Source organism: Salmo salar, chromosome 16, assembly GCF_965601325.2.
Source record: "Salmo salar chromosome 16, fSalSal1, whole genome shotgun sequence".
Lineage (NCBI taxonomy): Eukaryota > Metazoa > Chordata > Actinopteri > Salmoniformes > Salmonidae > Salmo > Salmo salar.
This window is the reverse complement of record NC_138306.1, coordinates 35,152,588-35,177,500: the sequence shown is the minus strand read 5'-3', so window position 1 is coordinate 35,177,500 and position 24,913 is coordinate 35,152,588. Positions and strand designations below refer to the sequence as shown.

The window sequence follows — 24,913 nt, the reverse complement described above, 5'->3', positions numbered from 1 at the left end:
TTTGTTTAGCTGTCATGTGGATTGGTATTACTTTTCCTCTTTTCAGGTCATGAACCACATTTTCATAATTGACTGTGTGTCTGTTGAAGTCAATGTTGTTTCTCTTGTCCAATAGAGTATCGTGAGAGAGTTTGCTACCCTGGACTCAGAGGAGGATGTGAACAAAGTCAATACAGCAGTGTTCTACTCCATCTCCTCCACCCAGGCTGGCCTGCAGGGGGTGGAGCTAGGGAACGTCCTCATCAAGAGAGTGGTGCGGGAGCTACAGGTGGGTGGAGAATGACATCACCACTGTCTAAATGAGCAGGCAGACAGAAAGACTGGGACTGCCCTTCTGTGACTATCTGAACACTGGAACGTCTTTTAGGAAAACTAGCTGCTCCGCTACATCGTAATTTGTTGATTTATTAGCCAGCTCCAGGGTCAGGGTCCTTTACTCTCTGTTAGTCACTTGCTTCAATGTCACCTGATAATTTCCATTCACTCTTCCAGAGAAGTTCCAGAGAACCACTCACGTCACCAAGCATTTCTGGCCACGGCCAGTAAACAGATGGCAGTCAATCACAGCAGTAGTTCAACATTAGCTGGAGGTCATTTCAGTGTGAAAGGAGTAGTTATTATGATTAGATAGCCAAAGCATGTTATATTACCTAGACAAGCCATTTTTTTTATTGCTCGTAGTCGTTTGAGTTTCTCAATTAAGCCAAATACTCTCTCACAATCTTGCAGTTCTACCTGCATCTGAGATGTGTTTTTCAGGGTAAAGATTGGATAGCAGCATGATTGAATAACCATCTCCACACATCAATCAAGACCGAGAGCGAAATAATGACATTTCAGCTGGTTTTGATGTGAGGGTAGTTGATAGTCTGATAGAGTATAGGCTTGTATGCTTAGTATAGGTGGCCTGTGCAGTTGTGTGTCTTGTTGATTTGTACAGTAGCCCTATTTACACTCAGTAGCATCGACACGGTAAAGGAGTCAATGTTACTCTGACTGTTCTATTGACCAGATTGGCGCACATTCAACAAATCTAATCTAACAAAGTGGATATTCATCAAATCCGTCATGATTCATGTATTGTAACAGGCCCACAATGTGGCTACTTAAGTCCGATTTGGATATATTTGGGTTTATAAGAAGTGACTGCTAAATGCTAACTCCTGTTCGTATAAGATGGTTAGCATAGCTAGCATACATAAATTGTTGGTGGTAGTCAAGTCGTTTTTAACCATAATGCAGTTGATTGGTGACGATGACATGAACGTGTTGGGGTTGGCATCCATACAAGTATTGTACTCAGATTTTTACCTCAACAGTGTGAAAGACAATGTAGGCTAAATCTAGGCTGATTTTGCTGGGGGGCAATGAGGAGACTCTGGATCTTTCCCCCACGGCCCTTTCCCCCATGCGTTTCCATGGCAATTCCATTGTTTTGGTCGAGTTCGATTGACCTCTTTACCGCAACTATTAGTCCTGGCCTAAGTGTTCTAGCCTTTCCATTGTTCTGTCAGCACTCCTAACATTGGTTAAAATTATCGAGGGATGTACATTGTTCTGTAGGGCTTGAACCTCTTATCTGTAGTTCCGTCTGAACTCTGAGGATATCAAATTGAAGCAGAAACTTGATTTTGTTTTACAAAGCCTTTTCTTGTGGCCTATGAGTTCTGGATTTATCCCATGGCCATCCTAATAGCTCTCGTATCAGTTGGGGGGAAAAAAACTAAGAACTTTGAGCTTCTGGGCTGGCTCAGAACTGTGACTGTGTGCAGTGCCATGGCAGTGTTATGCACCACATTAAGGGGAATAGAAAAGCTCCACAGCCGCTGGGTGACCACTATAATAATGGATGGATGAGAGGAAGGAAAAGAAAAGGTCTTTCTGTGATTTAGAAAGAAGGGAGGAGGATCCCGTTGTCTTTCAGCATTACACCATCAGGCCCTTTACTGTCTCCCTCATTCTGTCTGTCCTCATCTCTCAGGTCTCTGTGGATTGCACGCCTGCTCTAAGCCTGCTGACCAGTTTATAGTAAATTAAACTGATGAAATGATTGGAAAGTGACCTCTTGACATGGTTATCCTCAGATCCACTAACTCGTGTGATTGAAGTACAGGGGAATGAATGAGACAGAGGCTGAGAGGGAGAGAGAGTGGGAGAAAGAAAGGCACACTCCAACATCTGCTTCCAGGGGTTGCCTGACACACGTTGCCTCCTGCCTCCTGTGAATCAACACTCCACACAGCTCTGTACCTTAACAGCCTTGACAAGCAAGAGCCAACATAACAGAGAGGGAGAGAAAGGCCAGGGTTAGAAGAGAGAGAGCAAGGAAGAGAGCTTGTAAAGAAGGGTAAGATAGAAGAGAGAGTGGAACGTAGGCGGCAGGCAGGCAGCATGTGATGATGGCAGAGAGGCACTAGGGAATAGGGACCAGAGTCAAGAGCTTGGAAGATATTAAAAGTGAGAGAGAGGGAGAGCAGGGTACACACTGCAAAAAGTGAGCCTAAATATCTTAATTGAGTGATAATTCACTTCATGTATTTTTCTTCTTACCAAACTAAATTATCTAATGTCACTGACAGATAATTTAGCTTATTTTAACCAAAAAGCTTAATACAAGTAATTTATCTTAATAAGATGATGCATTTCTATTCTCTCTATAATACCACATTGGTATTGTTTATTAACTGGTGTAGACAAAGTTGTTTCATACTAAGGAGGTTTACCTCAGACTAACTCTCCTATCTTTCTCTGTCTTTGCAGAGTGAGTTTCCCCACATGTCCCAGTTCTCCAGCCTGTCTCCCATCCCGGGCTTCTCCTCCTGGCTACAGGGCCTGCTCAGCCAGCACCGGAAGGAGGGCCGCGTGGAGCTGCTAACTGACTGCGAGTGGAGGAAGGTGGCAGATGTCACAAACACAACCCCTGATACCAATGCCCTAGATGCCCTGCGTAAGCTGATCAGCACCGGTGACTGGACCCGTTCTGAACGCCTGGTCCACATCCTGGAGCCCGCCCTGATGCGCCTCTGTGCCTGGTACCTCTATGGAGAGAAGAGGCGCGGCTACGCCCTAAACCCTGTGGCCAATTTCCACCTGCAGAACGGCGCCACCATGTGGAGACTGAACTGGCATGCAGACACCAGCCCGCGTGGAGTGGCCAACTCCTGTGGCATCATGGTTAACTACAGATACTTCCTGCAGGAGACCACGTCCAACAGTGCTGCATACATGCACAATAAAGTCATCACAGCCACAGAGCAGGTGCTGGGCTTGATCTCACAGTTTCAGAAGAACAGCAAACTCTGAGCTCCATGGACACATATGTACACCCACACTTGGTATTAAAGATGCCTTTAGGTCCAGGACTTGCTGGCTTCATGGTGGCTCTGATCAGGACCATTTGTGGAATGATATCAGTTGTTGTTCTATTCTTTTTGCAATCTAGCCCATGTAGCACATGGATTTTCCTCTCCCTTCCTTCCCGAGGTGGGTATGTAGTGTTATCATCGCCGATAGAGACTCCCAGTGTTTTATGGTGTGAGAGACTGCAGCTAATGAAGCGAGAGACATTTATCAGGTCGTGCCATGTTTCTGCTTGACAATGTGTGATGCTGTAACACAGCAAATAGGCTGCAAAGCTATTGGAATAAATTATGTCTTTGATTCTTTCATTTGGCTGATCTGTGTGGGCGTGTGTGCATGTGCAAAGCCGTGCGGGTGAAAAATACATAACACTCACACCCACATTGTATATAGAATTATGTAGAACAAAACAGTACCATATTATCATCTCATTGTCTCTTGGCCCCGATTGTCACCCGGCAATCTCTACAAATCAGTTATTTACTGAAGCTCAATCAAGCTATTCTTTAATGAGTTGTGCTCGCAATAGATTTTAAATTCAAAATTATCTCTATATGTAAAATGTGTAATTTTCTGCAAAAGTCATTCACAACAAAATGTGTAGGGTCTGTAGTTGAGACTGTAGTCCTTGCTATGTTTGCCACCTGCCATCACTCAAGCCTCCCTAGAGACCAATCTCTGATGTACTGCTCCATCAAAATACTGGAACTAAGTGGGATTCCTATCTGCCCCACTCCGTTGTTGCGAAATAATATATCACAGCAAGTTGACTGTGAAATTACATTTTATCTCTCAAAGGAGCCTAACTTTTTTTCAGAGCCAGCCACACAGTGTCCCTGAAACTAATGAAGTGAGAAATAAAGTTTAAATAAATTGATCGATTTATGGAATTCACTTTAAAGCAGGGGTGGGAATCAGTGAGCATAAAAGGACAGTGTTTAAAGGATGCCCTTGAGAAAGCATTTCTCGTGAAACAGACAGGAAGAGTGAACACTTGTGAGGAATGCAAAGTCCAAGGATGTCACACAGTTCCAACACCATGGACAGGAGTTTCCATGGAAATGGTAACGTCAAATAAAATAAAATGTCATTTGTCACATGCGCCGAATACAACAGGTGTAGACCTTACTGTGAAATGCTTACTTACAAGCCCTTAACATACAGTGTAGTTCAAGAAATAGAAAATATTTACTTAGTCAAAATAAAGAAAAAGAAAAACTAACAGAATTACATAACAATATGAGGCTATAGGGCTTCCGAGTGGCTCAGCGGTCTAAAGCACTGCATCTCAGTTCTAGAGGTGTCACTACATGCCCTGGTTTGATTCCAGGCTGTATCACAACCCGGCTGTGATTGGGAGTTCCATAGGGCAGCGCACAATTGGCCCAGTGTCGTCCGGGTTAGGTTTTGGCCGTGGCAGGCCGTCTTTTTAAATAAGAATTTGTTCATAACTTGCTTGCCTAGTTAAATAAATAAAAAATACAGGGGGTACAGGTTAGTTGAGGTAATCTGTACATGTAGGTAGAGGTAAAGTGACTATGCATAGATACTAAACAGCGAGTAGCAGCAGTGTAAAAACAAAGGGTGTGGGGGGCAATGTAAATTGTCCGGGTGGCCAGTTGATTAATTGTTCAGCAATCTTATGGCTTTGGGGTAGAAGCTGTTAAGGAGCCTTTAGGACCTAGACTTGGCGCACCGGTACCGCTTGTCATGCGTAGCAGAGAGAACAGTCTATGACATGAAGAGTGCTGATGCAGAGTTTGGTAACAGAATTACAGCAGAAACAGCACAAACTGTCATTCTGTTACCAAACTTTGCATCTGCACTGTTCTTCAAGTAAATGTTTTTTTTATCAAATGTTCAGTGGACATTGCTAAAAGTAGTCATTGTTCATTAGGTTGTATGGTTTATTTAACTTTTGCAATCAATGATTTAAAGTGAAAAGTCGGAGTCTTAGCATCATTATGTTACCGTGAAATTGCCCTGAGATATCACAACTTTGCACTTCCACTTTGTCTTTAATTGTCAGACAAGAGAAAAGAACTATAGAACATGTACTTAATGCTTTAATTGATTTGATGTGTGAATGAATATGTCAATGGTGTAAATGTATAATTAGTGTGAGGGATGAGAGAGAGCGTGGTCATGTTATTGCCATCCATTATGGGCTGATACATTTAATTTGGGGAGAGTACTACATGATAGGGGATAATCTTAGAAGCACTTGAGAATCCCAAAGAAAAGCTGATTTATTCTAGGTACCTCTCAAAGGATTACTAGATCTGTCAGTCACAGCATTACATTAGTATTGAAGTCCTGTAGACCCATCTCACTCTATTCAGAATCCATCTCATGTGGAACTTGATGCTGCCACTCACCCACACACACAGAGCTTTCTTCAACAGTACTCAAAGGGTGATTACTGACTATGACAGCTATGGTAAACCTGTATGGAATGGAAACATACAGCTTGTGTTTTTGTCAATATTACGGTGTAAGGCTTTCATTTTGCTACTTTGTAATTTTCCAAAGAAAATGCAAACTGAGTTGTACAAGGTGAATGTGTTGGCATGAAGATGCAGATGTGTTGTGAAATATGAGGCACTGCTGGCCACACTGACGACCTGGAGATATGTCACAACAGTTTAATCAACACGACTCCAGCCGCCTGCCAAATCCACATTAACATTTAAGGGGCCATTTGTTAATAAGCAATTACACAGCCAGAATGGATTAGTTGCCACTTTACACCCTTTTTAATGGCTTGGATCTGCCACTACACTTAGGCAAGGCACATACACTACAAAGTTAATTTCCCATATCACAGCATATACATCAACCCTCATGTTCGTGCTCTTGATATGAATATCGTGTGTCTTAACATGAAATATAGTGAATATGAGAATGAGCTGACCATATTCATACAGCCTGGTCCAGTCTAATGTCAAGTGGACAGCCTGTCTAATCCAAAACACCGGTAAGTAATGTAATCTTTCTAAACCTGATGCATGTTGAGGACCTGATGAATATGAATATCAAAAGTTAATATTCCTTTTGCATCTAAGTAAATAGCATAGCATAAAAACATAAAGTCAATTCTTAGGTTACAGGTATCATTCTCCTAAATCTATGATCATGACATTATCTTCTATTAATTATATGCTAACAAACCAGAGAATTCAATTATGTTCTCTTTACAAATGAATCAGAGCCATAATACTCTATGCAGATAAAAGGAGTTGAATCCATATTTTGTCTCCAGGCCTGTCCGACTAGGCAAAGACGTCAACGCAACATATATTCCACGTTGGTTCAACAAAATTTCATTGAACTGACGTGGACTAGGTGAAAAATCTGTCAATGTGCCCTTGAGCAAGGCACTTAACCTTCATTTCTCATGTAAGTCGCTCTGGATAAGAGCGTCTGCTAACTAAACTGTAAATGTGAAACAACGTTGATTCAACCAGTGCGTGCCCAGTGGTGTGTGTGTGTGTGTGTGTGTACAGTCTGATTACTAACTACCATTGAAATAGAGTGCAAAGTGGTGCCAGTACTGAGTGCTTAATGTTTTTTTTTTGCATTTTCACAATGCAGTAGCGAGGTGCATTTAGAAAAGGCCAAATAGTCAATTAACACAACCCTCCTGATTACAATATGTTATGTTTACATACTGATGATGTTGCCATCTTTCTCTCTTTCCTCAATGGAAAGGAAACAAGATATTGAAATGAGCATAGTGATTTGTGATAAGGAAATACTGTAGAATTTAAATAAATTGTGGTATTTCAGAAAGAGATTGTTTAATTAAAATGCTAAGCATTAGCATTTTATTCTCACCCGAACTGCACATTGAAGTTGGTGTTTTCATTTGGTTAGGTTCTATGTGCCCGCCGTTCTGTCTCTAATCACAAGCCTAAATCCACAGGGTCTCCTGAGGGTTAGGCCATGCTACGGAAGTAATTATGTCAAAGAATTCAACAAGGAAAAAAAGCCTCATTGTTTGCCTTTCTTTTCCTCTTTTTATTCAAAAAGAAAATAGTAAAAGAGAATCCCATCATACTGTGTGGAAATTGTAAGCTTTGAAAATAGTCATCCCATCAATTAGCATAATTATTGGGAGATTTTGGACATGATCAAACTGCTTTCTTGAAGTTCTGTTAATAATCCTGTTTATGGAAAATAGAAATGTGCAGCTATGAGCATAAACACTGACTTTGCGAGTAAAAGCTACTGTGTGGAATGTTTGCACTGGGTTCTGCACCATGTTTCATTTTGTAAGTACAGTAATACATGAAATGGTGGTCAGAATGCATGAGTACAACTTGAACTAACATTGAGCTGAATTAATTGATGCTGCTGCCTGCTTGTGGCTACATTAGTCCTCACTGTAATCAGGAGTTAATTTAGGTTATTTACCTAACTGAGCTCCAACGTGAACTCAGAAATCATCACTAGCTCAAAGGTGAAAGGGTAAGAGCTAGGGTTTGACTGCGCATCTCTGTGGTCTACTAGCCCAGAGCAGTGGGAGAGGGTGGGAGTGAGTGGCGGCAGGCCACCTGGGGTATTTTGGATCTAAACAAGCCTGGATTGTTCCCATCACCAACAGCTGCTTCACAAGTGTGGGCCAGGTGTCAACACTCACTCTAATCTGCATAAGGGAATGTAGGAAAATGCTTTGTTAATTTATTCATTCCAGAGTCGGATTAAGGTGACTGTGCACCAGCTATTAGGGCAAATTGAAAAGAGCTGCCATCTTCCAGATTGAATATGCTTTGGTAACTTTAAGATTCAATCAGTGTGCCTACCTAGCCTACAGTCGATCCTACATGAACTTCCAACCCAACCTAACCCCAATGCATGTCATTATTTTCCACATCACATGAAATCTATACATACTGTATCAGATGCATGCAGCCTTATGAATGTGCCTGTATGTATGAGGTGAGACGTTTACTGCTTAACACAATATTTTCTAACCACAACAATTTTCTCAGTGCCCCAAACCATTCCTCCACAAGAGTGACATGTAAACACTGACAAGGTCAAAGTTCAATATTCCATCTCACAATGTTGAATAATAAAAAAGCAATGTTTACAGCCTTGATCTCACCTTAGGCATTGAACTCTATTTCTTGTGGACAAACCCATCACAAAATCACGCCATTCACCGACTCTGTAAGTGTGTCTTTCTGGCAGCATGTGAATGTGTAACTAGCTTCTAAGTGTGTAATCCAGTGTAATTGTCTGCGTCAGTGATTTTGCAATTGTGTTGGTGTAGGAACATGACTGACTGCAGGGCACGGTTGATGTTTACATGCAGTAATTATGGATCTCAGGACAGATTGATCTGAAATATCCTGTACAATCACGATAAGACCTAAACAATGTCAGCAAGAAGCGCATCCGTCACTGCATTTGATTGTCAGCTATAAATAGGGCATGTTGCTACAGCCCACCAGGGGATAAAGGGATACATTAAAAGGTACATGCCTGCCTGCACAGAGCTCACTCTAATATCCAGGCAGTTTGAATTACTGGCAAATAATGCCATGGATGACTCAAATCAAGGAAAGAAAGGGAAATAAATGAAAGCAAAGAAGGGATTATGTGAGTGAAAGAGCGCTAGCTATCATTAAATTCACATTCAGGATGGCATTACAGCAGTGCTAAGGGGATTCATTACTCAGCGTATCAGTCCTGGCCAGGATTTAGGGAGTGGAGGGACATAGGGGGTAGATGAGGGAGTGAGGGGTACGGGCAGGTTGTAGGGAGTGGGGAAGTTTGTTTTGACAGAGGAGTGGAGTTTAGACGACTGCAACATGTAGCTGGGTGTCAGAGATCTTTCTTAATTACAGCCATTCAGAGCAGAGGGCCCTGTTTGTTTCTCTGCCTAATGACTTAGATAGGGATTAAGCTCTCTGCTCACTGCTAATTAGCTAGCGTTCCCTGGGTATGTACGTCAGACAGACCTCCGACAAGCACCATGGTCCACGTTCTGAGAGACGTACGTCTCCATCGCTGCCTCAGCTCCTCATTACTGTCGGGTAGAATGACTTCCGGATGAGGTGTACTATCTCCAGGAGACGTAGCAGCAGCAGAACATTATGCGGAAGCTGAAAGGATGAGATAGAACCCATAGCATCACACATTCTGTCATATCCCAGCTGAACAATGACATTCTGTGAACCATAATGTTTCTTGGTGAGATCGTGGTTGTGCTATGGTTATTTTGCATACAATCTTCCCGCAACATTCTGCGTATGGTGCCTCCTAGTTGCTTGGTTTTGGAACATTCTCAGCACATTTAAGGAACTTGACAAATGAACGTTATTTTCTTGGCATTTCATTACTTAACAGAACGTTTCCTTAAAGTTCAAACATGGTTACATTTAATTACATTTTTGGTCATGTTCTAGGAATGTTCTCCAACTGGTTTGACATTGGGAATGTTCTCAAATACTTCAGAGAATGATAAGAAACAACATTCTTCTGTGGGAATTTCAATACTGCAGCAAAAGTTTCCAACAGGTTTCCTCATGGTTTTTTCTCAGAACATTAAGAAAACCTTCCATAAAAAAACACAAGAAAACATTATTCATGTTCAAAGAACGTTCTAAGAATGCTTTTTAAAAACATATACATTCTGTTCTCAGCGTCAACAAAACTTCTTCTTCGGTATAATGGCGTTCGCAACAATTATATTTGCATTCCGCCACTTACTGTACAGGTGGATAACAAAGATCCCCAAAAATGGAGAAAAAAAATGCAGGGTAAAAAAAGAATACATATACAGTACCAGTCAAAAGTTTGGACACACCTACTTTTTCTTTATTTTTACTATTTTCTACATGGTAGAATATTAGTGAAGACATCAAAACTATGAAATAACACACATGAAATCATGTAGTAACGAAAAAAAGTGTTATATTTTATAATATATTCAAAGTGTTATACAAAATATATTTTATATTTGAGATTCTTCAAAGTAGCCAGCCTTTGCCTTGATGACATTTTTGCACACTCTTGGCATTGTGGAAAATAGTAAAAATAAAGAAAAACCATTGAATGAGCAGGTAGGCCCAAACTTTTGACCGGTACTGTATATAAAAACTTCCATACAAACTAAATGTAAATTAAACTAAATCAGCCTGTTTTAGGCTCAGAAGGATCCTGTGAGGGCGGGACATTTTCTGGCGACAGTAGTCCTTGCAATGCGTCTGCCGTTAAGTCTTAGAGGCATAAAAACTTCTCAGCTGCAGATCAAATCAAATTTATTTTTCACATACACATGGTTAGCTGGTGTTAATGCAAGTGCAGCGAAATGCTTGTGCTTCTAGTTCAGACCATGCAGTAATATCTAACAAGTAATATAACCTAACAATTTCACAACAACTACCTTATACACACAAGTGTAAAGGAATGAATACGAATATGTACATAAAAATATATAAATGAGTGATGGCCGAACGGCATAGGCAAGATGCAGTAGATGTTATAGAGTACAGTAAATACATATGAGATGAGCAATGCAGGGTATGAAAACATTATGTGAAGTGACATTGTTTAAAGTGGCTAGTGATACATTGCATCAAGATGGCAAGATGCAGTAGATGGTATAGCGTACAGTATATACATAAGAGATGAGTAATGTAGGGTAAGTAAACATTATATAATATAAAGTGGCTAGTGATAAATTGATTACATCAATTTTACCATTATTAAAGTGGGTGGAGTTGAGTCAGTATGTTGGCAGCAGCCACTCAATGTTAGTGAATGCTGTTTAACAGTCTGATGGCCTTGAGATAGAAGCTGTTTTTCAGTCTCTCTTTCAGTCCCCGCTTTGATGCACCTGTACTGACCTCGCCTTCTGGATGATAGTGGGGTGAACAGGCAGTGGCTCGGGTGGTTGTTGTCCTTGATGATCTTTTTGGACTTCCTGTGACGTCGGGTGGTGTAGGTGTCCTGGAGGGCAGGTAGTTTGCACCCGGTGATGCGTTGTGCAGACCTCACTACCCTCTGGAGAGCCTTCCGGTTATGGGCGGAGCAGCTGCCGTACCAGGCGGCAGGGGTGAAAATCTGATATCAACTTTGGAGGGGACAATTACATGAAATTTTCTCAAGAGCAATTCCTGAGGGGGACACCAAAAGTAGTGCTGTAACACATAGCCTACATTGTAATATGGTAAATGTATATTGAGGAACCAAAGAAATAAGGTGTTTGCCGTACTCCTAACTACCGGTACCCAAAACTACACAACTAATCACAACAGCAATACCATTGCCTTTAACAAATCTTAGTTCAGTCACCAGTTTAAGTTGAGAGTGGGGGTATCCATGGCATTTTCCAATTATGTTCCTATTTTACAAGTCAAAAAAATTGAGAACCTTTCATAATGTTGCCAAACAAAGACTCAACAAACTTACCTGAGACTCCCTGTCTCTGCCAATCTGTCCCTGCATATCTGTCCCCAACTCTGCTGTCTGTGTGCCATCTGTTGCCTGCTCTGCCTAATGACATCATTGTGAAACATTTCCATTAGAATTTCATTTCTTTCCTATGAACATTTTATCAACTAGTCTTTGAGATATTAGGTTACTAGGGTTCTTACTTTGCGTTTTGGTGTACTGAAAAATACTCTGATGTCCGTCTTTTATTTTTCTGCCATTTTTCTACCTGGCTGGCTGGCTGGCTGGCTACAAACACACACAGTGTTTAGGTTATTTACAGTAGGAGATGGGCTTCTATCATCTTATCTTTTATCATTCTATTTGGGCTTCGATCTAAAAGGTAGCTAGCAAATGTGAAACGGATTAAAATGACAAGAGTTGACAGCTGTATGAGTTCACCATTTACACAACATATGCTGCAACCTTTTGTAATTTTAATAGTTTGTTTCATATTGGCTGGCTTCCAACAATAGCTGAATTTGCAAAGCTAGCGAGCACCAATTCCGTTTCAGTGGTGTTTGCTATAATCTTTGCTACCCGGGTTAAATAAAGGTGAAATAAAACAAGTAAATAAAAGTTCGCTTGCGACAATTTAGCTTTTGCAACGAGACCATTAAATATATTTAAGACAATGGTAGAAGAGAGTGTAGTTCTGTTCAGTTTGGACTTCAGTTTATCGCTAACCTTATCACTGGGACTTTGAAGTACTAATTTACATCATCTGCATGCTGATCTTGGAATAAATTGACGATAGCAAAGATTCCATCTTTGACGAGGCCACATAAATGGAATAGGTACTAGCTAGCTTAATAGTTCATATTTGTGCGCTAGCTCTGCATATTCAGCTAGTGTGTGTGCGCGATTGACTGGATTAACCTCACGTCAGTTACGTTCATTGAGTGCCTTTCAGACAGTGGATACGACCCCTCTGTTACCATGCCAACTTAGGAACAGGCAGTGGATCAAACCATTGTGAGGCAAAGGGTGGGGGGGGTCGCAATCTTTTGAAACTTAAAAACGCGCTATTAAGTGTCTATAATCAGCACAATTGCTTTCATTGCGTATTATTAATATTATTTAAATTACATAGTTATGTTTCAGTGATATATTTGGGGGGACAAATCATATTTTTTCCAGGATGGGGGGGTCGTGTCCCCACCGGGATTTCCGCCCCTGCCAGGCGGTGAAACAGCCCGACAGGATGCTCTCGATTGTGCATCTGTAAAAGTTTCTGACTGTTTTTTGGTGACAAGCCAAATTTCTTCAGCCTCCTGAGGTTGAAGAGGCGCTGCTGCGCTTTCTTCACCACGCTGTCTGTGTGGGTGGACCATTTCAGTTTGTCCGTAATGTGTACGCCGAGGAACTTAAAACTCTCCACCCTCTCCACTACTGTCCCGTCAATGTAGATAGGGGGCTGCTCCCTCTGCTGTTTCCTGAGGTCCACGATCATCTCCTTTGTTTTGTTGACATTGAGTGTGAGGTTATTTTCCTGACACCACACTCCGAGGGCCCTCACCTCCTCCCTGTAGGCCGTCTCGTCGTTGTTGGTAATCAAGCCTACCACTGTAGTGTCGTCTGCAAACTTGATGGTTGAGTTGGAGGCGTGCATGGCCACGCAGTCATGGGTGAACAGGGAGTACAGTAGAGGGCTGAGAACGCACCCTTGTGGGGACCCAGTGTTGAGGATCAGCGGGGTGGAGATGTTGTTACCTACCCTCACCACCTGGGGGCGGCCCGTCAGGAAGTTCAGGACCCAGTTGCACAGGGCGGGGTCGAGACCCAGGGTCTCGAGCTTAATGACGAGTTTGAAGGGTACTATGGTGTTAAATGCTGAGCTGTAATCAATGAACAGCATTCTTACATAGGTATTCCTCTTGTCCAGATGGGTTAGGGCAGTGTGCAGTGTGATGGCGACTGCGTCGTCTGTGGACCTATTGGGTCGGTAAGCAAATTGGAGTGGGTCTAGGGTGTCAGGTAGGGTGGAGGTGATATGGTCCTTGACTAGTCTCTCAAAGCACTTCATGATGACGGAAGTGAGTGCAACAGGGCGGTAGTCATTTAGCTCAGTTACCTTAGCTTTCTTGGGAACAGGAACAATGGTGGCCCTCTTGAAGCATGTGGGGGGATAAGGATTGATTGAATATGTCTGTAAACACACCAGCCAGCTGGTCTGCGCATGCTCTGAGGATGCAGCCGGGGATGCCGTCTGAGCCTGCAGCCTTGCGAGGGTTAACACGTTTAAATGTTTTACACACGTTGGCTACAGTGAAGGAGAGCCCGCAGGTTTTGCTAGCGGGCCGTGTCAGTGGCACGATATTGTCCTCAAAGCGAGGAAAAAACTTGTTTAGTCTGTCTGGGAGCAAGGCATCGTGATCCGCGACAGGGCTGGTTTTTCTTTTGTAGTCTGTGATTGACTGTAGACCCTGCCACATACCTCTCATGTCTGAGCTGTTGAATTGCGACTCCACTTTGTCTCTATACTGACGCTTAGCTTGTTTGATTGCCTTGCTGAGGGAATAGCTACACTGTTTGTATTCGGTCATGTTTCCGGTCACCTTGCCCTGATTAAAAGCAGTGGTTCGCGTGTTCAGTTTTGCGCGAATGCTGCCATCAATCCACGGTTTCTGGTTGGGGAATGTTTTAATAGATGCTGTGGGTACAACATCACTGATGCACTTGTTAATGAATTCGCACACCGAATCAGCGTATTCGTCAATGTTGTTGTTCGACGCAATGCGGAACATATCCCAGTCCACGTGATCTAAGCAATCTTGAAGCGTGGAATCCGATTGGTCAGACCAGCGCTGAACAGACCTGAGGGCGGGAGCTTCCTGTTTTAGTTTCTGTCTATAGGCTGGGAGCAACAAAATGGAGTCGTGGTCAGCTTTTCCGAAGGGAGGGCGGGGGAGGGCCTTATATGCGTCGCGAAAGTTAGAATAACAGTGATCCAGGGTTTTGCTACCCCTGTTAGCACAATCGATATGCTGATAATGATGTCCAGCTTCTTGGACGTCTTGGACACTTGTGCAGTGCAATTAATAACTGTGGCTATAAATACTACAAAATCCACCTTCTTCACAATAAGTGTATCCAGATCACTTGATTGATGTATAACATTTACAACTGGTTGCGGTGCATCCACCACCATATCTTCTTCAGAACTGTGGCTTCTTGCCCCTTCAACACTCTTCACCGCCTCCACCTAGGAATTCTGCTGTATAGCTCTGATCCTTGACATCTCAACCTCTTTCACCCTAACAGGGAACTCAGGGAATTCAATAATATGATCCACACCACAGTTGTAACATTTTACATTCACAGTCTCTTAGATAACATATTCCTTCCGTCTGCAAACTTAACCAAACGTTTTACACTTCTTAATTTGCATCGGGTATTGCACGAACGCTCTTACGGCATACAGTGGGGGAAAAAGTATTTGATCCCCTGCTGATTTTGTACGTTTGCCCACTGACAAAGAAATGATCAGTCTATAATTTTAATGGTAGGTTTATTTGAACAGTGAGAGACAGAATAACAACAAAAATATCCAGAAAAACGCATGTCAAAAATGTTATAAATTGATTTGCATTTTAATGAGGGAAATAAGTATTTGACCCCCTCTCAATCAGAAAGATTTCTGGCTCCCAGGAGTCTTTTATACAGGTAACGAGTTGAGATTAGGAGCACACTCTTAAAGGGAGTGCTCCTAACCGCAGCTTGTTACCTGTATAAAAGACACCTGTCCACAGAAGCAATCAATCAATCAGATTCCAAACTCTCCACCATGGCCAAGACCAAAGAGCTCTCCAAGGATGTCAGGGACAAGATTGTAGACCTACACAAGGCTGGAATGGGCTACAAGACCATCGCCAAGCAGCTTGGTGAGAAGGTGACAACATTTGGTGCGATTATTCGCAAATGGAAGAAGCACAAAAGAACTGTCAATATCCCTCGGCCTGGGGCTCCATGCAAGATCTCACCTCGTGGAGTTGCAATGATCATGAGAACGGTGAGAAATCAGCCCAGAACTACACGGGAGGATCTTGTCAATGATCTCAAGGCAGCTGGGACCATAGTCGCCAAGAAAACAATTGGTAACACACTACGCCGTGAAGGACTGAAATCCTGCAGCGCCCGCAAGGTCCCATTGCTCAAGAATACATATACAAGCCCGTCTGAAGTTTGCCAATGAACATCTGAATGATTCAGAGGACAACTGGGTGAAAGTGTTGTGGTCAGATGACACCAAAATGGAGCTCTTTGGCATCAACTCAACTCGCCGTGTTTGGAGGAGGAGGAATGCTGACTATGACCCCAAGAACACCATCTCCACCGTCAAACATGGAGGTGGAAACATTATGCTTTGGGGGTGTTTTTCTGCTAAGGGGACAGGACAACTTCACCGCATCAAAGGGACGATGGAAGGGGCCATGTACCGTCAAATCTTGGGTGAAAACATTCTTCCCTCAGCCAGGGCATTGAAAATGGGTCGTGGATGGGTATTCCAGCATGACAATGACCCAAAACACACGGCCAAGGCAACAAAGGAGTGGCTCAAGAAGAAGCACATTAAGGTCCTGGAGTGGCCTAGCCAGTCTCCAGACCTTAATCCCATAGAAAATCTGTGGAGGGAGCTGAAGGTTCGAGTTGCCAAACGTCAGCCTTGAAACCTTAATGACTTGGAGAAGATCTGCAAAGAGGAGTGGGACAAAATCCCTCCTGAGATGTGTGCAAACCTGGTGGTCAACTACAATAAACGTCTGACCTCTGATTGCCATCAAGGTTTTTGCCATTAGGTACTAAGTCATGTTTTGCAGAGGGGTCAAATACTTATTTCCCTCATTAAAATGCAAATCATTTTATAACATTTTTTACATGCGTCTTTCTGGATTATTTTGTTGTTATTCTGTCTCTCACTGTTCAAATAAACCTACCATTAAAATTATAGACTGATCATGTCTTTGTAAGTGGGCAAACGTACAAAATCAGCAGGGGATCAAATACTTTTTCCCCCCACTGTATATTATATATATCCCAGCTTTACAGGCTGGTAGATACACTTCATCAAACATCAATCATACAAATACACTTTTCTTCTTTTTCCCATTCTCCATATGGGTCAAGCTATGTTCATTAACTACTCCTTGTCATACTCCCTCTCCGGGCCTCTAGGTCATCAGGCTGCTGATTATCATGCACACCTGTCACCATCGTCTCACGCACCTGCGCCTCATGACACTCACCTGGACTTCATCACCTCCTTGATTATCTTCCCTATATCTGTTACTTCCCTTGGTTCTTTCCTCAGGTGTTATTGACTCTGTTTTCATGGCGGTGCATTGTTTTATTTATTAAAACGCACTCCCTGAACTTGCTTCCCAACTCTCAGCGCACTCTTTACACTCCTGGACTTTTTAGCCTAAGATATTGACTATCAGTGTCCAACGGGATGCCAGATGTCACTTTTTACCGGTGCCCTGCTCTGAAAATCAAAGCTGTCCATGAATTGATCATTTCCTGAGCCACAATGCATGCTCCTTTTGCTCTTTGAATACAAACGATATCAACACCATACCACTCCTGGTTACTTTGACTGCATCCACTTCCCTACGCCTTCACCATCCTCGTGACTTCAAAAGGGTTTCCCAAATGAACATCCTTATTCAAAAAACATAAGCAAAGATTCAACAGACTTAATTCCTACAAAAATGTTTGCCCTTTTTGTTCTATTCTTGGACTTCAGTAGCTCCATCCTGGTGGTGCAGTGGACCAGTTCCATGGACATAGAACAGGTTCAATTCTCACTAATACCTTATCGCACAAAATACATGTGCTAATGCCTAAACAAATGAATTTCCATGTCTTCAAAACAGATAACCTAAGCAAACAGTCTTATTGAAACATTCAGTGACAGTTTTTAGGAAGTTATTCAAAAACCTTCAAATGACCTATTTCTGTTCTCAGAATGACAAAACTTCCAGGGAACCATAGTTATGTTATTAGTACCTCCCTTCAACCTAAAAAACATTCCCAGAACATGCAACATTTTCACTTCCGCTCTCAGAACATTTAAATAATTTTGTTTTATCGGTCAGGAAACGTATGGCTTCATTCCCAGAACAAATGAGAAACCAAAAACGTACATTCCCACCACTTCCAAGGAACCAAATGTGCTAGCTGGGATGAAAGTGATTTGATAGTGTTCTGTTTCCGGAAGACACATATCTATGTGATCTAAAAACAACTTTCACCCCGAAGTTTTAAAGTCACTGCTCTGCCAGCTTCTCCTGGGAGAGCTATAACTTCAAAACTGTTTTGCTCCTCCTCTTCAATTATGTTCAGTTTGATAGACTTCAATGGTGGTCACTCTAAGCCATGGTTCAAAGGGAATTTAAGGCACACACATTTAACACTCTGTTATCCCGTCAAATTCAAGTGATAATGTACAGCAAGAGCCAGCCTGGGGAAAAATTACAGATAAATGAATGAACAAGCTAATTGACAAATGAATAGTCAAATAAATGAAGTCTACCAGTCTCATGTGAGTCCATAATAAATTGGGTGTCATGACCAGAGTGGGAAACGGATTGCTAGATTCCAATCCAATGCTTTCAGATTTACGTACATCAAGGGCCTTGGCGCTGGGCTGGGATTCGATTTGGAATTATACAGCAACTGCTTGAGACTACCTATCCACTAGCTACTGTATACACCCTGTGATGTACTTCCAACGGTGAGTTCTGGTACATGCATCTCTCTGTGGGATCTCCACTCTCTGCGCTATAATTGGTTGCTGTGATTGCTGCTCTCTGCTACACAAAAGGCTGATCTCTGCAATTACACCATGCAGTGTCAAAGAGCACAGCTCTCCGTGTCAGCGCTGAATTTCATCAGCAGCCAGTGAAAGGAACCGGCCTGTAAAGCCTTGTTCACATTGGCAGTTTGAAGTGACTCAAATCCAATTTTTTTGCATATCTGATTCAAATCTGTTATTTTTCCTGCAGTCCAAACAGCCAAAAAGCACATGGAATAAGATACTTTTCTTCATATAGTGTATGTGGACACCCCTTCAGATTAGTGTATTCGGCTATTTCAGCCACACCTGTTTCTGACAGGTGTATAAAATTGAGCACACAGCCATGCATTCTCCAAAGACAAACATTGGCAGTAGAATGGCCTTACTGAAGAGCTCAGTGACTTTCAACATGGCCCCATCATGGCATGCCACCTTTCCAACAAGTCAGTTTGTCAAATTTCTACCCTGCTAGAGTTGCCCCGGTCAACTGTAAGTGCTGTTATTGTGAAATGGAAACATATAGGAGCAACAACGGCTCAGCCGCAAAGTGGTAGGCCACACAAGCTCACAGAATGGGACTGCCAAGTGCTGAAGCACGTAAGCCGTAAAGCACGTAGGCCGTCTGTTCTTGGTTAAAACACAAACTACCGAGTTCCAAACTGCCTCTAAAAGCAACATCAGCACAATAACAGTTAGTCGAGATTTTCATGAAATAGGTTTCAATGGCCGAGCAGCCACACACAAGCCTAAGATCACCAAGCGCAATGCCAAGTGTCAGCTGGAGTGGTGTAAAGTTCGCCACCGTTGGACTCTGGAGCAGTGGAAATGCATTCTCTGGAGTGATGAATCACACTTGACCGTCTGGCAGTTCGACGTACGAATCTGGGTTTGGTGGATGCCAGAAAAATGCTACCTCACCCAATGTATAGTGCCAAATGTAAAGTTTGGTGGAGGAGCAGTAATGGTCTGAGTCTGTTTTTCATGGTTCCGGCTAGTTCCAGTTCCTTAGTTCCAGTGAAGAGAAATCTTAGTTATACAGCATACAATGACATTCTTGACGATTCTGTGCTTCCAACTTTTTGGCAATAGTTTGGGGAAGGCCCTTTCCCGTTTCAGCATGACAATGACCCTGTGCACAAAGTGAGGTCCATACAGAAATGTTTTGACGAGATCAGTGTGGAAGAAATTGACTGGCCTGCACAGAGCCCTGACCTCAACCCCATAGAGCACCTTTGTGATGAATTGGAACGCCGACTGCGAACCAGGCCTAATTGTCTAACATCAGAGCTCAACCTCACTAATGCTCTTGTGGCTGAATGGAAGCAAGTCTCCGCAGCAATGTTCCAGAAGAGTGGAGGCTGTTATAGCAGCAAAGGGGGAACCAACTCCATATTAATGCCCAGGATTTTGTAATGAGATCTTTGACGAGCAGGTGTCCACATACCTTTAGTTATGGAGTGTATTTCAAGCCACATTTCAAATCACGTTCATAGGTGGTTTGAAATCGGATACATATCTCATTCCTAGTCATGCGACTTGTCTGAATGGTCAAATGTGAGCGATTTGCCCTCAAGTGGTTTTTAAGCTGCCATTTGGCATATCTTGTTGCTTGCTATCTACTCGGTTGACAGTTTTGTCAAGAACATGTGGTTCTGTTGCTAAACTCTAAGTGGTCTCAGAACATTTTATATTATTCTCAAAGTAAATTCAAGACACTCCATTATGTATGATATGTTACGTTTTGTATCGCATGTATTAATTTGTAGATGTCAATCATGCATTTCATATGATATGTTATGAATTACAATTCATATATATTACACATTTGTAAAACAAACAATATGTTACAAATTTGCTAAATGTATGATGCATTGCGAATTCCAATTTGTTGTGACTAACGTTAGCTCGGTGGATATGTTATTGCTAACTTTAGCTAACTCTGGGGTTAGGGTTAAGGGTTAAGATTAGGAGTTAGATCAAACTTTGGGTTAGGGGAAGGGTTAGCTAACATTCTAAGTAGTCGAAAATTTGCTAAAAAGTAGTAAGTAGTTGCAAGTTGCTCATTAGCTAAAATGCTAAAGTTGTCTGTGATGAGATTCTAACACGCAACCTTTGGGTTGCAAGATATTCATGTTATATGACCATCCTCCTTTTGTTTTTGCCTGAAGAAATCCCTCTTATTTACCCATACCAAACATAACATATCATACAAACTTGAGTGTCCTGGATTTAAATGTACTATGTTACGTCTAATAAATGAGACCAGTCTACTAAACTAGCTTGTTAATTGTACCTAGCTAGCTAATTGACTGCTGTGGCTAGATACAAATGACTTGTTTTGAAAGTTGGATCATCTTATCCCTTGAAGCTTTAAAAGTATTCTTACACTTTGAACATTCAAAGCAACTGGGAAATGCCCATGGCAGGCATTGTTGTCAGATTCAATTTGAGTTATAGGAAGCTTGAGCACCACCAATCAGCCTACACCACTGCGTGCACACCTGTTGTTAATATGACAACAAATGTAGCCATGTCAGCAAATGACTGCTGTCTGAACACACACAAATCCGATATGGTCACTTGTAACTTGTAACCAAAACGTTTTGAAATAATAACTGAGCATTAAGGCCTACAGTGTGAACAAGGCTTAAGAGCGTTAGACATAGAGCACCTCTCCCTGTCTGACCCCTGCCTATCTCTGTCTAGTTCTCATATTCAAATTCAATTTTATTCTATCCCAACCGTCTCCAGTGCTACCAGTAGCAAGAGCAGGCACAGGCGCACTTTAGTAACAGCGAGCTTGGTACAAGTCCGGGGATAATATCATCACCTGTAAAAATGTGGTCACCCTTTGTAATTCAATGTAAGTGGGTTTCCCTAGCCTAGGGGTATTAAAGAGACCCGTTGTTAGTCTGCATTAGAATAAACACATTACAATGCACCTCAATAAATAAAGGCATTCCATACAAATGTGCACACAATCACTTCATGAGACTTAAACTATTTAATAAAAACAAGGGCACACACACACAGTTGTTTAGATAAAACCACATAACTTTTGAAGTTTACCAGTAAACTACCAGAACTTTGGTAATTTTCAATTTTTGGGGGGAATTTTATCACATGACATCTAGTGGCCTTTTTGGTACCTCAGATATTCACATATGTCTAATTAGCTCTGGCCCTCTGTGTGTCCTTATGACGTGTAACATACATAAAATGATCAAGTAAGATTATTTAGAAACAAATATATAATGACAAAGCTGTAAAACACTATCCTAAATATAATCCATTAACTTAGTAATTACCACTGGTGTTTAATATGAAGGTTTCAGCATAAATATTTATTTTTACACACTTCTTTATTTTAATATGTCAATATGTATTTTTTTGTAAATGTTTTGGTGCCAAACTGGGGACAGTTGAGAAAAAAAGTAAATAGTTGGAAGAGTTGCAGGAGAGTTCATTGAAAATAATGCCATTGTTGTTGCTTTTTTTCATTAATTAGGCTATTTTCTCTTTAACCATAGTCTATCTACTAGAAACTCATGGACAAATATATAAACAAATATATAAATAATGAGCACTATATATATATATATATATATATATATATATATATATGTAATTCATTTTTGCAAGTTATAAATGACCAAAGTTACCATAGATAGCCATATATTACCTGTTAATTACCAAAATCACTGAAAATTCCAGTGTCTCTGGTAAATGAAAGGTAGTTTTGTAATCCTACTCAAGCGACATAAGAGTTAAACACATTTCAGTTAAACTTTTACAAATTGAAACGTAAACAATCTGACAGGCATTTCTTTCACTCCTGTCCAATTTAAATATTGAGGGAGATTTTCTCCATAATGGAATGGGTGAAACAAGCAATGAAGAGGTTTACTCGGCGGGTAAAATCCAGGAGTGAAAAGTTCTGTTGTGAACTCCACTTCCTTGCATTCAACAAATGTAATGCAAGGTTGAGTTGAGTCCACAGTAAAGAGAAGGGAGTTGATGACAGATGAAAGAAATCAGTCTCATCAAAATTAAGATTAGTGTAAGCAGGGGCGCAACTTTCACTGGGACTCAACTCAACCTTGCATTATGTTTGTTGAATGCAAGGAAGTGTCCCCCCCCTCACATTCTGAAATTGTACTTTTGTCCCCCCCAGTTTTATCATTGAAATGTGATACAAAAAAAAGTACCGGTGTGCTTTAGGACCATGCGGACGCCTCAGAGCGGTCGGGTAGCCTGTTTCGAGTTTTCAGCTGGCTGGATTTAGAACCTTGTGGACACCACAGAGCGGGCGGACAGGCTGTGTGAAAAGCAAAGCTTCTGGAAGAGTGGCTGGACCAGCACGGGAGAGTTGACCAGAGGCAGCTGCTGTCAGTGTGTTGCGCTCTTTCTCTGAGTTGTAAAAGCAAGCAGAGCAGAAACTGGTTACTGTTTAGTTGACTGATGTAGCTGACAAGGTAACTGCTGTTTAACTTAAAATGAAAAAAAAACGAAACAAGTGTATATTTCCCAGTGCTGAGCTATTTGCTAATTAGCTAATGTTTCATCCCCTTTCAACTGAGGTGAATGAATTAGCTAGCTAGTAGCTAACTTACCACAGCCAGTTGAGCTCTAACCTCTAGCTATCTGTCAGATAGCGATATGACGTAGCTGTTATTGCAAAAAGAAAGTATATATTTTTTATTTAACTGGGAAAGTCAGTTAAGAACAAATTCTTATTTACAGTGACTGCCTACACCGGCCAAACCCTCCCCTAACCTGGACAACGCTGGGCCAATTGGGTGCCACCTTATGGGACTCCCGATCACAGCCGGTCGTGGAAATGTTTTGTAGCCTTTGTTGTGTCCTGTTTCAACAGAAGTAAATGAACTTGGCAAGCTTTCGCCAGTTGATGTACTGTTAGAGAAAGAGCTGGCCAAAAGTTGGCTAACGCTAGCTATTATTTTTGCCTCAATCACACTAGACCTGAATTAAATAATGAAACCAGCGGCCAAACGATTGAAGACCGAACTTCGGACATTTTTTTAGTGCAATATGAGTTTTTATTAGGAAATGTAGCAATGTACAGTATTAATCTGTCAGTTTCCCTAGCTAATTCCCTACTTTTCACACACATACTGTCACGGGCGTTGTAAGGAGTGGACCAAAATGCAGCGGGTATATTGATCATCTTCTTTACTTTATTAAAGAGAAGAAACTTAAACAAAACAAACAACGAAAACAGTCCAGTAAGGCGCACAGACTATACTGGAAACAACCACCCACAAAACACAAGTGAAACAAACCCCAACTAAATATGGCCTCCAATTAGAGGCAATGACAACCAGCTGACTCTAATTGGAGGTCCTACCAAAACCCCAACATAGAAATAGAAACACTAGATAAACACATAGAAAATGTAGAACATAAACCAAAAAACCCGAACCACACAAAACAAACACCCCCTGCCACGCTCTGACCAAACTACAATAACAAATAACCCCTTTTACTGGTCAGGACGTGACACATACATTAATAAACAGCTCTACAGGCTTCACTGTCATGGTGCACAGTCAGTACACAACACTATGCTCATCATGTCTTAACAAGATCAGATGGTGACAGGTGTCCCAGCAGGGTCAGACAGCCAGGGAAGACCAGTCTACGGAGCTCAGGTGAATTTTGCAGTATATCAGTGAATGATACAAAGTTCCATCTTAAGTTGATGGGTAGACCTACAGTAGCTACAGGAGAGATAGCTTAAAGCTACAGTCTGGGATCTGGGAATAATGGTAATTTCAATTTTTGAACCATTGATTCTATTCTTGAATAACATAATGTATAAATGTACACCAAGGTAATTATTTGTCATGCCTCATCTTAGGAGGATCAGATGGTGACAGGGGTCTCAGTGTAACAGTGTAGGTTCCGTCCCTCTCTTCGCCCCAACCTGGGCTCGAACCAGGGACCCTTGCACACATCAACAACTGACACCCACGAAGCATCGTTAGCGTGCACCACCGCTAACTAACTAGCCATTTTACATCGGATACATCAGCAGGGTCAGGCAGCCAGGGAAGACCCGTCTGTGACGGAGCTGAGGATCATTTTTGCAGCTACAACACTTTATTCTCTCTGTGCAGCAAACACAGGACAAGCCAGTTGTAATCTCAGACATAAATTACTGCAGTTTAAGACCATCCATAGAATTTACTATATGCCAGTGAAACTGAATTATATGCACTCAGAAATGTAATTCATCTCCTGCAGGTGTAAAACACAGAAGGGGACATATTTGCATATGTTATGGTC

General features: G+C 41.8%; 1 protein-coding gene across 1 annotated transcript in view; it reads left to right on the top strand.

Moving 5' to 3' along the window:
- The window catches only part of LOC106573701 (malonyl-CoA decarboxylase, mitochondrial), a 14,934-nt gene extending 11,266 nt beyond the window's left edge, over positions 1 to 3,668 (top strand). The window contains exons 4-5 of the mRNA XM_014148992.3: positions 116 to 268; positions 2,761 to 3,668. Coding sequence (XP_014004467.1) covers positions 116 to 268; positions 2,761 to 3,303 — 696 coding nt within the window. The 3' untranslated portion in view covers positions 3,304 to 3,668. The remainder of the gene's footprint in view (positions 1 to 115; positions 269 to 2,760) is intronic.
- Positions 3,669 to 24,913: the final 21,245 nt, after the last annotated feature.